Source organism: Lycorma delicatula, chromosome 7 (assembly GCF_047948215.1).
Source record: "Lycorma delicatula isolate Av1 chromosome 7, ASM4794821v1, whole genome shotgun sequence".
In the NCBI taxonomy this organism is placed as follows: Eukaryota; Metazoa; Arthropoda; class Insecta; order Hemiptera; family Fulgoridae; genus Lycorma; species Lycorma delicatula.
The window spans coordinates 78,246,341-78,262,771 of NC_134461.1; the positions used below are offsets into that span (position 1 = coordinate 78,246,341).

Consider the following 16,431-nt stretch of genomic DNA (forward strand, 5'->3'; position numbering starts at 1 on the left):
AGATTGATTTATTTATTCTACAGGCATTATGTTAATTCACAAATTAGATATATGAGGTTTTGATTATTTTTTCTTCTGAAAGTTGATGTACGTGGCTTTTTTTAAAGATGTGGGCTATTTTCTCTAAAATCTTTCTTTATGTATATGAATCTTTTTAATGTTTTGACAATTTTTGTATTTATTTTGTGTAATCATGAGTCAATGAATGTGTACTCAAAACCATTTTTTATGGGTCCTAGATTATTTTATGGTGCCAAGTTCTTCAACGAATATCTATCAGATGACAAAGACATGTTATGTAGTTTGTATAGTACATAATATGCCTTATGATCTACAAATCACAAAAACTGAGAGTTTGTGTGAGACTAACATCAGGATCAGTAACTTTATGAAACAATTTCTGTTAAAACAAATTTTTAATTCCTTAAAATTTTTGCTGGTCCCTTTTTTCTACTATCTGACTGAGATAGGAATTTTTTAATATTACAAGTTAGGTATAGCACTCAAAGAATTACCAAAACCCACCAAAAGGCCAGAGATTGGCAGCAGTTTTACCTCGTCACTAAATTCAGTTTGTTTTGGCTGATAGGTAACAACAGTAGTTTCTCTCAATTTTATCAGTTTTCCACATTCCAATGCATGTTGTACTAAACCTTCCCCCTAATCAGCATATATGAGAATGAGATATTCTTCTTTTGATACCAGACAATAAATAAGATTGTTCTACTGTTTCAACAATCCTGTTCAACACAAAAAAAAAATTTCATCTAGGCGTACAATAAAGCGATCTTTAGCTGTATGTTTATTTTTAATTTTATGGAATTATTTATGGAATTTTAATGTTTGGAGAATAAATACCTCTTGTTTTCTTACATCAAAATATTTTACCAATATGGTAAAATAGTTTGATCCAATATGTTTCCATTTTTTTTTTTTCAATTTAATATCTTTGGTATAACAAATATCTTTTTTGTTGTCCTGACATTCCTTTATTCAGAGGATTTAAGTAAATTAATCAATATTTAATAAAATTAATACCATTTTAAATGTTACTACAGTAAGATATTAATTAAAATAAAGACATATTAAAGAAATAAAAAGACATTAGCAGTGCATAATATACATTACTAATCGTGTCAATACATGAAATCAAAACACCTATTTCATACATTAAAGAAAACTGAACAAATTATAGTCTTGAAAGTAATCTATAAATAAATCAAATATAAATATTACAATAATCACAAAAAAGTAATAACTCAAGGTTTTTGTTAGAAATAATTATTAATTTGAAATGTCATAAATAACAACTGCAAACAGGATTTATACTTTGTAATAAAAAAAATACACTGAATCTACAGGATGTGAGCTATTGGAAGTAAATTGCTTTTCATTTATAATGAGAAGTTAATACATCACAGTGAAAAATGAATGTGATGTATTCATTTTACAGTATTTCACAGTAAACAGTCTTGAAAAGGAGCACTTAACAATTGTAAGAGTAAAATATTTTTTCTTTTAATTTATATTTTTTCATAAATCAACCGCTACATCACAGACCCTATTACTTTTTTCTTCTAGATAAAGCCACTGTAAATTCTACAATTTACTACAATTAGTCCATAAACAGACTCATATTTTAAATATAAATATATATGAATTACTATCAATGATTAAAGCAAATTAAGTGATTGATTAATTATGCAGATGATACAACACTGAAACAACCTAATATAGATACAACTATCACAGATGTATATTCAGTTGTATAATATGCAATTCATTATAAATTAGCACTGATCTCTATATAACTGGATAGAGGATCCCATGTATTTGGATTGCTAAAATTTGAAGCATAAACTAGTGCCACTAAATGAGTGTTAGAACCGGTAAAACTAAATAAAATGAAATGGCGCATGCGCAGAGGTATAACTGTATAACTAAATATATTTAACCAAAAGTAGTTTGGTTAAATATATTTATAAAATAAATAAATATAAATAACCATTTATTAAAATTAATAAAGAGACTGTTTTGAATCTATGTTAAACTCGATATCAGCCCATTTTCCACTGAAATCCGATTGACTACTTTGTTTTTAAATAAAGCTATAGCTGCAGTGGCGTTAATACGTAAGTACCTATCAGTCTAATACCTTTCCTATTAAACCAAAGAGAATAAAGATCAATGTCAATACATTAAAAATTCTTGATTATAGATGCATATAAAGTACAGTATTGTAAGAAAACTAATATGTTGCCCAGAATATATGAAATAAGCAGGTGAGTTATGATAAGCACAGCAAATTTTGAAGAGACGGCTGGAAACATTCTGACAAGAAGTTAGTACAATATGATTCAGTAGGGTTACTGAATGACACTTTTACTGTTACAATGTACAAAGGTGTCAGTGTTAAACAAATGTCCGAAGATACAAATAGAAGGGGGCTGAATTTTAAAACACATCCAGTTTAGAAATTCTTCCTTGTGTGAAAAAAGTAGGCTTAATTTGCAAAAGAAAATGTAGGACTGACAAAGTTGTAAATTAATTTGTATATCTCAAATATCTTCAATTAAGATGAGCAGATTAAATAAAAAATATAGATAAATAATTAAGTACAAAAAAAATGGGGATTTAAAGCTATTTAATATCTCTTAACTTTTAATTTACAGCAATGAATCACAAATAAAATGAGGGTAACTCTTAGTTTTTTCCTAAAAGTGTTCAATGTGAGCACCTTTCGTTACATATGTAGCAACATTTTCCACATTCACCAGTTTAAATTGTTTATTTCTATTTTTTCTAATTGTCTTTTTCAAAAAGTAAAATCTATGCTTCAAGCCACGTTTTAAAATAACAGTATAGAAGAAAACGGCAGATACAACAAAAAAAAAAAATCTAAAAGAAATTGATTAACAAATATTGTGATGTTAGAAGTAAAAAGATCCAAAAGTAAAAAAATGAATGCTTAGTCAACTTACAGTGTCATTAACCTATTGAACACAACAAAAAAACAACTAGTACAAGTAAACAAATAACCTTTAAAAATGTAGCTTGGAATACATATAAAAAAAAATACTACTTCACGATAAGAAAAATAAATCAATGTAGTCCATTTAAATGTTGAAGCAAGCTATGTGAAACAAAGAATTTTCAGTAGAGTACTGAATATTTAAAAATTAAAAAAAAGCTGATAGCACAATTGTACGACTGTCCCATCATGTGGCTTACAACCACATGCACACACAACTTAATATAGCATATCAGTGGTTCACTACCATTTCTTATGTGGTCAGGGGGTACTATTGAGGCAATATACCCACTTAGACACTAGTTTAGAGCATTTTTTGGGGTGGGGGTGCGATTTGGAAAATTTTTTTATAAATATTATTTTTTAACTGTTAACAAGTGTGCCTAAGAAAAATAACACCTTAATATAATGAAATCTCTATAAACTGAGGATAACCTTGACCTACAGCCTCACACCCTTGATATTTTAAGTTGAAAATTTAATGGCATCAAAGCCCCATATATATATATATATATATAAGAAATCTGACCAAGTATGGTGAAAATTAGGGGGTAAGGAAAATAAGTAAGGAAAATTTTGGGGTACATAAATTAAAATCGAATAATGTGTTAAACAAAGATGGTACACCTATATATAATACGAAAGGTAAAGTCGATAGATGGGTGGAATATATTGAAGAGTTATACGGAGGAAATGAATTAGAAAATGGTTTTATAGAGAAAGAAGAGGAAGTTGAGGAGGATGAAATGGGAGAAACAATACTGAGATCTGAATTTAAGAGAGCATTAAAAGATTTAAATGGCAGAAAGGCTCCTGGAATAGACGGAATACCTGTAGAATTACTGCGCAGTGCAGGGGAGGAGGCGATTGATAGATTATACAAACTGGTGTGTAATATTTATGAAAAAGGGGAATTTCCGTCAGACTTCAAAAAAAGTGTTATAGTAATGATACCAAAGAAATCAGGGGCAGATAAATGTGAAGAATACAGAACAATTAGTTTAACTAGTCATGCATCAAAAATCTTAACTAGAATTCTATACAGAAGAATTGAGAGGAGAGTGGAGGAAGTGTTAGGAGAAGACCAATTTGGTTTCAGGAAAAGTATAGGGACAAGGGAAGCAATTTTAGGCCTCAGATTAATAGTAGAAGGAAGATTAAAGAAAAACAAACCAACATACTTGGCGTTTATAGACCTAGAAAAGGCATTCGATAACGTAGACTGGAATAAAATGTTCAGCATTTTAAAAAAATTAGGGTTCAAATACAGAGATAGAAGAACAATTGCTAACATGTACAGGAACCAAACTGCAACAGTAGCAATTGAAGAACATAAGAAAGAAGCCATAATAAGAAAGGGAGTCCGACAAGGATGTTCTCTATCTCCGTTACTTTTTAATCTTTACATGGAACTAGCAGTTAATGATGTTAAAGAACAATTTAGATTCGGAGTAGTAGTACAAGGTGAAAAGATAAAGATGCTACGATTTGCTGATGATATAGTAATTCTAGCCGAGAATAAAAAGGATTTAGAAGAAACAATGAACGGCATAGATGAAGTCCTACGCAAGAACTATCGCATGAAAATAAACAAGAACAAAACAAAAGTAATGAAATGTAGTAGAAATAACAAAGATGGACCACTGAATGTGAAAATAGGAGGAGTAAAGATTATGGAGGTAGAAGAATTTTGTTATTTGGGAAGTAAAATTACTAAAGATGGACGAAGCAGGAGCGATATAAAATGCCGAATAACACAAGCTAAACGAGCCTTCAGTAAGAAATATAATTTGTTTACATCAAAAATTAATTTAAATCTCAGGAAAAGATTTTTGAAAGTGTATGTTTGGAGTGTCGCTTTATATGGAAGTGAAACTTAGACAATCGGAGTATCTGAGAAGAAAAGATTAGAAGCTTTTGAAATGTGGTACTATAGGAGAATGTTAAAAATCAGATGGGTGGATAAAGTGACAAATGAAGAGGTATTACGGCAAATAGATGAAGAAAGAAGCATTTGGAAAAATATAGTTAAAAGAAGAGACAGACTTATAGGCCACATACTAAGGCATCCTGGAATAGTCGCTTTAATATTGGAAGGACAGGTAGAAGGGAAAAATTGTGTAGGCAGGCCACGTTTGGAGTATGTAAAACAAATTGTTGGGGATGTAGGATGTAGAGGGTATACTGAAATGAAACGACTAGCACTAGATAGGGAATCTTGGAGAGCTGCATCAAACCAGTCAAATGACTGAAGACAAAAAAAAAAAAAAAAAAAAAGGTGAAAATTGGTTCAGTAGTTCTGGAGATATAATGTGATTTAGAGTGATACTGAACACACGCGCGCGCGCGCACACACACACACACACATACACAACATACAGAAAATTTCAATCCAGTTTTTTGGGTTCCTTAGGTGTCTAAAAGTAAAGATCCGATGAAAACTGCATATGCCCACATTGGATCGCTTACAATATTTTCCCTTCTACAGCTATAGTTCTGCTACAACGCTACACTGAAAAGTAAAAATAAGACCTTTGGGAAAATGGTTTATTTTTTATTACCATCATGATGGGTCCATTCACACAACACTATGTGTAAAGCACTTTCCCGTTAACAAAGACTTCATTTAAATATCTTCTACATTCACCAGATTTAATCGTTTATTTTTTTTTTCCATTTTTCTTTTCCAAAAAGTCAAATCTATGACTGAACACTTTTTTTTTAAATAATATAAATAGTACACGACAAAACGATAGATAAGAAAAAACCTAAAAGAAATGGATTAAAATGATTAATCCATTTCTTTTTGAAATGGATTATGTTGTCAGAAGTAAAGAAAAATTCAAATATAAAAAAATGTACGCCTACACAACTTATAGTTCGCCATTAACATATTGACCATGGTAAAACAACTTGCGATAGTAAATAAAAGACCTATAAAAATATAGGTTAGAATAGTGTAAAAAAAAATACTGCTTCACGTTAAGAAAAATAAATCAATGTAGACCGGAATGAAATGTCAGAACCAGCTTTCTGAAACCACATATTTTCAGTAGTGTAGTATCGAGTTTTAATGGTCTCACAAAGCATTACCCTTCATTACTGAAAATAACAGTACACAGACATATTATTTATACTACACAAAAACATTTTATGGTCTCTGAGAATTTCTAACTATTATATCAGTAATACCAATGTAACCTTTAAATAGTACAGTTTGATTATGTAAGATGCAAGTAAAATATTAAACTTCTCAATAATACACAATATTAAATTTTAAAAATATAGTCTTAATTTGTAATTTCAGCAGTAGATAGCGCTACAGCACACATTTCTTTTTAATGGAAACTTATATATAAAGTATGTGTAATATAAAGTATATTAAAAATCAAACAAGTCTGATGTGGACACCACATGACTTCCTTGTACGCCTAGTACATTACATATACACATTTTTTGCTGCACTTCATTTAAACTTATTTCATTTGAAAGTGAGATACGATCCTCCACTTCTTTAGCAAAGTGAACAGTTACACAACTGTTAAAATATTAGTTTTTATTAACATCAAATATTTATACAATTACTAATTCAACACTCTTACCTGAAATATTAGGACAGAGTAAAAGTCCCTTTATTACTTACTCTTTTATTTTAGTTTCCCTTAGCATTTTATATTAGTTTCTATATTAATTTTGTTTCACATCGTTTAAGTAGATATGTGGTGTAAGTGAGAATGTGTCGGATCTGTAACCATGTACACATCGGTTCGACTCCGACTTCATATACATATATTTTTTTTAAACTTTTGATTTTAATTTAAATATACTGATTTATTAATAATAATATTAACTTGATTGTAAAAATTTTTGACTTTATATGAATGTTACATAAAATTTTATTTCACTAATAACTTATGAATTTTTTTTTCATTTTTTTTTTTTTTTGTATTGTTATTATTGAATTATTATTCATTGTTAATTTTTTTACAATCAGAGGTTAATAATTATTAATAAATAAATATTTTTAAATTAAAGAAAATAAAATGTTAAAAAAATATATGTATATGAAGTCGGATTTGAACCGATGTGCCTTCCCCTTGATCCAAATATTTCATTAATTAAAATTTTATTTGGCTATAACTCTAAACCCAATGAAAATATGTTACTCTTTTGATATATTGTTGAAAAGCTTTCAACAAGGGATTATTACTACAGGTAAGAAAAAGTTCAAAATCCATGTGTTTCAAAATTGAAACCCCCACTTTATTTAAGGGTCTGACTGTATACAAATTTTTGGCACAGTCGATTGCAATCAAAAGGTGAGGTGCACAACTAGATGTTATAATAGTCCTAAATACAAAATTTCAACATTCCACGGCTAATCGTTTTTGAGTTATGCGAGATACATACCTACATACATACGTACAGATGTCATGCCAACACCAGTCAAAATGGATTCAGAGATGGTCAAAATGTATATTTCCGTTGACATCTGGAAACCAAAATTTTTTGAGATTACAATACTTCCTTTACTTCATACAAGGATGTAAAAAAGACCCGTCAGAAAACAGTTTCTTTCTTTATCAGGTTTATCAGCCCACTAACACAGCACATGTAGAGAAATTAGCTCATCTCTTATTCTGTTTAGCCTCCACAACTACCCTAAAGTATTATTCACAGGATGAATGAGGATGATGTGTATGAATTTAAATGAAGTGCATTCTTGAATAGTCTCAGATTGACCATTTCTGAGATAAGTGATTAATTTAAACCCAACTACCATAGAAACATCTGTATCCATGATCTAGTTTTCAAATCCACATACAAGTACCTGCCTTTACTAGGATGAAGAAATTACCTGTATATAAACAGTATAACTCAATGTCTTCAACATTCACGCGTTTTACCTTACTGATTTTTTTTTTATCATTTTACTTTTCTGTAAAGTGTAATCTAAGCTCATAGCAACACGTTTTAAAAATATTAATGGCAGTAAAGAAAAAACAGGTTATAAGATAAAAGACCAGAAAGAAATTGATCTGCTGCATGCTTTTACAAAGTGCAAAAAAAAGGACTGTACAGAAAGATAATTAAGAAGACTGTAAGAAGAAAAGACAGTTAAGAAGAAAGCAGGTGAAGCAGGTGAAGAAGAAAGCAGGTAAGATGAGCGAAAATGGCCCACCAGCCAGAAAAAATATAGCTACACTTTTCTGGAATTTTATGGGTTTTTTGGGATGGCATGGTGCTCATAGAGTAGTGGAAAAAGACAGGGCCTTGCCAGAGAGTATTAAGACTTCACTACTGAACTGACTGAAGGGTGATTCAGGCTAAACGTTTACATCTGCCCAGAAAGAAACTACACTTTTACATGACAATGCGGCTGCAAACACACTCAGATTCTTGTTGCAAAATTCCATGACCTATAGTTTGAAAAGTGCTTCTAGTATTTTAGTATTACTGAATTTCCTGGATTTGTATTACTTTGGATAGTCAAAGCTGAGACAGCTGTCTATATTAGAGAATTGGACAAATAATGTTATTGAGGATAATAAGAAAATTGGAAATTTTTTGGGTTTAAATGTCTCAAATAAAGAACATTACAAAAATAACAAATTCTGAAAAGTCTTGTGTTTTCTTTGTCAGGCCAAGAATGTTTTGAACAGCCTGTACAAACCTTAAATAGTCAAGTGGTCAATCATATTAAACATGATATTATGAATTATTATTATAATCTGAAGCATTATTAAGCTGATTTTACCATTTCCTGGGACAGTTACCAGAAGAAATATTCAGCGCTTAATGACTTACAATCTTGATACAAATGTATTTTGGTGCTTTACTTATGGCTCCAACTGAGATGGTTAAACTGTAGAAAAAGATAAGACACATTTCAGATAATTTTTCTAATTGTAAACCTAGTAAAAAACGTTGACAAAACTAATGTAGTCCAGTAAGTTGAAGCCAATTCTGTAACACCATTTTATGATCTATAATCACTACATGTATGAGACCAACAACCTATAGAACAATTACCTTAATGATGCACAGCAATTATCACTCTAGTCACTTTAAAAACATATGAAATACATAATCCTGCAATTCACATACAGCAACATTTTTTTAAAAAACTTAACTTCCAAGTTCTCTGTCATCTAGAAAGATTTACTTTATGAAGGTTTTTCTGTACAGACGAAACAATTATGTTTTTGACAACTAATAAACCACCACCTATTGGTAACAATTCAAATTAATAAACGGGAAAGAGTCCCATACAAAATTTAATAAAATAACTACTTATAAAGTAAAATACAATAAAATAAAACTTATTTAGTTATGGTTCTTAAATGAAAGCAAAGAGGAATTAGATTCAAAAAATTAAACTTAAAATAAATGAAAATAACATAAACAGTGAGGTTAAAAATGAGGTTAAAGAAAATAAATTTAAAAGAAAATAAACTTCTACTTCTCTGTTTGGTAAACCATAGACATATATATTGAGACTTATAACTGTTTTTCTTATTTCAGGGTAAGTCTCAATATATATGTCTATGGTTTACCAAACAGAGAAGTAGAAGTATGGCTGAAATACATATAGTACTATAAACATGAATTTCAATTTCATTAATACATAGTATGATCATGGACAAACAAGTATGATAAATAAAATTAGTATGACATATAGACTAGTAAGATAAATACTATAGTAGTTAAGATTAGTATTATAAATTTATAACTGCCCAAAATTTGGAGAAAATCCTAAACAATTTAAAAACAAGAAAATAAGATTGGCAATTTGAATAACTCATCATAAAATTAAGTACCTTAAAAACAAAGCTGAAACAAAAGCAAGACAAAGCAAAGCAAAGTTAAGCTAAAGCAAACTTATAATTTAATTAATGATCATATATATCATTGGACATATTAACTACAGGTAAAACAAAATATTATTAACATTACTTATCGTAATTAGCTCCATATCTCAAACATGTACAAAGCTTACAGATTCTTGAAATATCCTGGTAGCTTACCATACAAACAGAAATATCTAAAATTTCTTTAAGGGAAGTTTTGTTAAGATATAAAAAGATTTAAATAACTTAATTTCAAATAGTATAAGTAAAAACATTATTTTATTAAAATTAAATAAAAATACACAGTAAAACATAAGAAATATGAAAAATTACATATCAAAGAATTACTTTTAAAATTCGTGCTTTGCTAAGAAAATCACCCATTGAAACATAACAACCACACATTTTTCTAAAACCTGTGTAATTTGCTCTACCATGTAATATACGCCAGTTATTAATAAAAGCAATGGTTCCAGGCCTTAGTCTTAACCACCATTCTCCTCTTTCATCATTAATTTTTGCTGTTAAACACTTAAGACTTTTATAAAATAATCCTGCTTTATCTTGAGGAATTGGAATTCGTGGGCTTCGATCCAAAAGATTAAATCTACAAAAAACATTCAGATTTTATTGTAGTTTAAAAATATTAGGATATTTTTATTGCCTTAAAATTAATCAGAAAAAATACTTACATACATTTACACAGAAAAGCACACATAAAGCACAAAGTTTATGCAGTATTAAGATGATACATAATGTATTTTACAATTACACAGTACAATGAAAACCAATAAGTCAGCATCCCCTTAAAGTATATGATAAAGCAATTATTAAAGAGTATATTATATATTAAAAAGGTCTTTTAATAAAATACCTCTGAGCTTTAATATTTCCTAATATGCAAAAGTATTCAAAAACAGGTTAGTTAAAATAAAAAATTAGAATACATAACATCTCAGCAAGTCCAGTGTCATGTACACAGCAGATAAACCAACGTTTACAGAGGCAGATAAAAATGCCTCACATTTTTTTTTTTTTTTTGTCTTCAGTCATTTGACTGGTTTGATGCAGCTCTCCAAGATTCCCTATCTAGTGCTAGTCGTTTCATTTCAGTATACCCTCTACATCCTACATCCCCAACAATTTGTTTTACATACTCCAAACGTGGCCTGCCTACACAATTTTTCCCTTCTACCTGTCCTTCCAATATTAAAGCGACTATTCCAGGATGCCTTAGTATGTGGCCTATAAGTCTGTCTCTTCTTTTAACTATATTTTTCCAAATGCTTCTTTCTTCATCTATTTGCCGTAATACCTCTTCATTTGTCACTTTATCCACCCATCTGATTTTTAACATTCTCCTATAGTACCACATTTCAAAAGCTTCTAATCTTTTCTTCTCAGATACTCCGATTGTCTAAGTTTCACTTCCATATAAAGCGACACTCCAAACATACACTTTCAAAAATCTTTTCCTGAGATTTAAATTAATTTTTGATGTAAACAAATTATATTTCTTACTGAAGGCTCGTTTAGCTTGTGTTATTCGGCATTTTATATCGCTCCTGCTTCGTCCATCTTTAGTAATTTTACTTCCCAAATAACAAAATTCTTCTACCTCCATAATCTTTACTCCTCCTATTTTCACATTCAGTGGTCCATCTTTGTTATTTCTACTACATTTCATTACTTTTGTTTTGTTCTTGTTTATTTTCATGCGATAGTTCTTGCGTAGAACTTCATCTATGCCGTTCATTGTTTCTTCTAAATCCTTTTTACTCTCGACTAGAATTACTATATCATCAGCAAATCGTAGCATCTTTATCTTTTCACCTTGTACTGTTACTCCGAATCTAAATTGTTCTTTAACATCATTAACTGCTAGTTCCATGTAAAGATTAAAAAGTAACGGAGATAGGGAACATCCTTGTCGGACTCCCTTTCTTATTAGGGCTTCTTTCTTATGTTCTTCAATTGTTATTGTTGCTGTTTGGTTTCTGTACATGTTAGCAATTGTTCTTATATCTCTGTATTTGAACCCTAATTTTTTTAAAATGCTGAACATTTTATTCCAATCTACGTTATCGAAAGCCTTTTCTAGGTCTATAAACGCCAAGTATGTTGGTTTGTTTTTCTTTAATCTTCCTTCTACTATTAATCTGAGGCCTAAAATTGCTTCCCTTGTCCCTATACTTTTCCTGAAACCAAATTGGTCTTCTCCTAACACTTCTTCCACTCTCCTCTCAATTCTTCTGTATAAAATTCTAGTTAAGATTTTTGATGCATGACTAGTTAAGCTAATTGTTCTATATTCTTCACATTTATCTGCCCCTGCTTTCTTTGGTATCATAACTATAACACTTTTTTTGAAGTCTGACGGAAATTCCCCTTTTTCATAAATATTACATACCAGTTTGTATAATCTATCAATCGCTTCCTCACCTGCACTGCGCAGTAATTCTACAGGTATTCCGTCTATTCCAGGAGCCTTTCTGCCATTTAACTCTTTTAATGCTCTCTTAAATTCAGATCTCAGTATTGTTTCTCCCATTTCATCCTCCTCAACTTCCTCTTCTTCCTCTATAACACCATTTTCTAATTCATTTCCTCCGTATAACTCTTCAATATATTCCACCCATCTATCGACTTTACCTTTCGTATTATATATTGGTGTACCATCTTTGTTTAACACATTATTAGATTTTAATTTATGTACCCCAAAATTTTCCTTAACTTTCCTGTATGCTCCGTCTATTTTACCAATGTTCATTTCTCTTTCCACTTCTGAACACTTTTCTTTAATCCACTCTTCTTTCGCCAGTTTGCACTTCCTATTTATAGCATTTCTTAATTGCCGATAGTTTCTTTTACTTTCTTCATCATTAGCATTCTTATATTTTCTACGTTCATCTGTCAGCTGTAATATATCGTCTGAAACCCAAGGTTTTCTACCAGTTCTCTTTATTCCGCCTAAGTTTGCTTCAGCTGATTTAAGAATTTCCTTTTTAACATTCTCCCATTCTTCTTCTACATTTTCTACCTTATCTTTTTTACTCAGACCTCTTGCGATGTCCTCCTCAAAAATCTTCTTTACCTCCTCTTCCTCAAGCTTCTCTAAATTCCACCGATTCATCCGACACCTTTTCTTCAGGTTTTTAAACCCCAATCTACATTTCATTATCACCAAATTATGATCGCTATCAATGTCTGCTCCAGGGTAAGTTTTGCAGTCAACGAATTGATTTCTAAATCTTTGCTTAACCATGATATAATCTATCTGATACCTTGCAGTATCGCCTGGCTTTTTCCAAGTGTATATTCTTCTATTATGATTTTTAAATTGGGTGTTGGCAATTACTGAATTATACTTCGTGCAAAACTCTATAAGTCGGTCCCCTCTTTCATTCCTTTTGCCCAGCCCGTATTCACCCACTATATTTCCTTCCTTGCCTTTTCCAATGCTTGCATTCCAATCTCCAACTATTATTAAATTTTCATCTCCTTTTACGTGTTTAATTGCTTCATCAATCTCTTCGTATACACACTCTACCTCATCATCATCATGGGCGCTTGTAGGCATATAAACGTTAACAATCGTTGTCGGTTTAGGTTTTGATTTTATCCTTATTACAATGATTCTATCGCTATGCGTTTTGAAATACTCCACTCTCCTCCCTATCTTCTTGTTCATCACGAAACCTACTCCTGCCTGCCCATTATTTGACGCTGAGTTAATTACTCTAAAATCACCTGACCAAAAGTCGCCTTCCTCTTCCCACCGAACCTCACTAATTCCTACTATATCCACATTCACCCTATCCATTTCCCTTTTTAAATTTTCTAGCCTACCAACCTTTTTTAAGCTTCTAACATTCCACGCTCCGACTCGTAGAATGTTATTTTTTAATTTTCTGGTGACCTTTTCCATTGCTTTCAGCTGCGCAGTACTCAAGAGGACTGAGTGATGTTGATACGGCCGTTTAAGTCATTGTGACTCACGCCCCTAACAACTACTGAAAGAGCTGCTGCCCTCTTTCAGGAATCATTCCTTAGTCTGGCTCTCAACAGATACCTCTCCGATATGGTTGCACCTTCGGTCCAGCTACTCTGTATCCCTGAGCACTCAAGCCCCCTCACCATAGTCATGCCTCACATAGTCTTTGAAAAGTAGGTACTAATGATAATTTTTGGACAGACTGGACCATTACAACAAGGGCTTATGCAATATAAGAATAAATAATAAAACAAACAGTTTAACATATATGAAGATATCGTCTTGATTAAAAAAACATACACAATGCACTGGTTAGAACAAATAGAAAGAATGGTTAGATCAAAAATGATTAAAGAGCTTCAAAGAAAGGCTACTCAACATTAGAATGAAGAGGAAACTGAAAAATTAGTAAGTAGACAAAACATATCAGGATTTAAGAAAAACAGATTTAGGGGATAGAGAAGGATGCCAGAAGATAATATGTACATTACAGATTGACCATAACAGGGAAAAATTATTATTCTTGAGGTTTAAAATAATATAACTTATATTTATAATGTATATTCATGTTATTTTTTACAATAAATATTTTTCTTATATGAAAGGTATTGTTTATTTTTCAAGTAATCCTTTTATTGCCCAAACTAATTAATTCAGGTTAATGAAAATTTTAATTATTTAAATTGCTCCATCCACAATACTTCAAACATTCAAAAGGTTGTAAGTAGATAAGATATTGTGGTAACTGAAATGTTAACTGCATACTGCATTTCTCTTAAATGTTAATGCAGTTATTCAAGACTAACGAATAAGATCAGGTATAACCGAGTAAAGTAGGCTGATTAACATCATACTTAATCATCAAAAGGGGAAGCTGGCTGTAACTAAAAAATGGTTTACAGTTCAGTCCCGATCTCCCACAGTGGGCCACTGCCTTAAGAGTCACAAAACTATGATGCAGATGAGGTCGCTTGTTTCAAGCTGCAATTCCTCAATAAGTATTCAATATTCAATTAATATTCTTAACATAGTTTCCTTCTTTTATACTTTGGATTCTGTAGGTGCAGTGTAGACCTCATTAGGTTTATTGACCTAATGAGATTAAATTGATTTAGATATATTGACCTAATGAGACTGTAAGGAGACCTGCACATAGGCACCATAAGTACTGCGTCCAGTTTATCCCAGGTACAATTTAATAGTGGATAGTGAAGTAAAAGCCTTATAGTAGTTATACAATATGAGTTAGTGTTTCGCGCAAGCTATAATGAACTGGAAAACTAGATTAAAATCAAAATAAAATTTTTACTAGAAAATTAAGCCTGTATAGCTATTTCAATTGCTACATAATAATCGTACAGAGTAAAATACATATAATTAATAAGCAAATTAATTAGGTGACAGATAAGGAGATAATAATTGACATTTATCAATAAACAGTAAAAAGAAATATTGCAAAACAAATATTTCTAAATGTTTTTTCACAACTATTATCATTTAGTAATGTTGATTTATTAATAAATATTATTATTATTTCTTCTTTTGCTGTTTAAAATTTTATTATTTAATTTGAGATACTTTCCCACAGTGTTTACAGTAAATAATTGTAGCAATCAAAATGGTCACCTAATTTAAGATTTTAAGCTAAGTTTTGTAATGTTTTTCTAGCACAAAGTTTTTTTAATTTATTTCATTAACCATTAGTAGTATGAGTATCCATTTGAAAAAGCCATAACATTTGACATAGCTATTAGGCTTATTGTGTCCACCCTTACTTTATCACAATACGGATTTACTGCACCTGGATCTCCATATCCCCGCAACAGCTTTAATAGGGTCTGAACCATACCCTTAAACAAAATGAATAAAGAACTTACTTATTTACTTCACAAGTAAATAAGACTACTTAAAAGTGGGATTCTCTAGGACACAGAATGCTTTAAAAGATACTTAGAATGAAAGCTATAATAATAGTCATATTTTAAACATATATAAAACAATTAAAAGTAATATAAGCAAATATGCAAAATAAAATATTAGTGGCACCTTATCTGTTTTAACTGATTGTTCGGATGATAATGAAGAATAGGACTCATCATTGTAAAATACCTATTAGGTTCAATGTACATACTCTCAACAGAAACACTCTTTAAACAATCTATAAACTCTCTATTTGTTTCTTCAACATCTTTTACAGCTCGAAAACCATCAACAAGTAATGTCTCACCTCCAGTTCCATCATGTTCAAGTAAATGAAATATCTGTAATCTGAACAAGTTTCAGGATTAGTAACTAAATACATCAACAAAAGTACTTACTTCTTTAAAAAATTAATAATGATTATTACTAAAAATCATTGTACAAAAAGGGCAATTATGTATTTTTTTTTACCAATAACCCTTGTAATTTAAAAGCTGTGTAACTTCTGCAACAACTAAGAGAGCAGAAACCTGGAAATAGATGCGTATAAAGAAAGGTGTAACACAAATTACCATGTTTAGTAAACCAGTTTCCAATCATTCAACTCTGATAACAGTGGAAATAGTTTTATTGTG

The 16,431-nt window shown here is 30.6% G+C and overlaps 1 protein-coding gene across 3 annotated transcripts in view; it reads right to left on the reverse strand.

Moving 5' to 3' along the window:
* Window positions 1–264: 264 nt before the first annotated feature.
* Window positions 265–16,431, reverse strand: part of Tmlh (Trimethyllysine hydroxylase) — a 46,363-nt gene continuing 30,196 nt past the window's right edge. For 2 of the 3 annotated variants that reach the window (XM_075370122.1, XM_075370123.1), the window contains exons 7-10: window positions 15,923–16,144; window positions 10,231–10,489; window positions 7,442–7,523; window positions 306–740 (exon numbers count right to left, since the gene is read on the reverse strand). In XM_075370122.1, the coding sequence (XP_075226237.1) occupies window positions 724–740; window positions 7,442–7,523; window positions 10,231–10,489; window positions 15,923–16,144 (580 nt within the window). In that variant the 3' untranslated portion in view covers window positions 306–723. Of the gene's footprint in view, window positions 741–7,441; window positions 7,524–10,230; window positions 10,490–15,922; window positions 16,145–16,431 lie in introns of all 3 variants that reach the window. The other variant, XM_075370121.1, reaches the window with a different exon arrangement.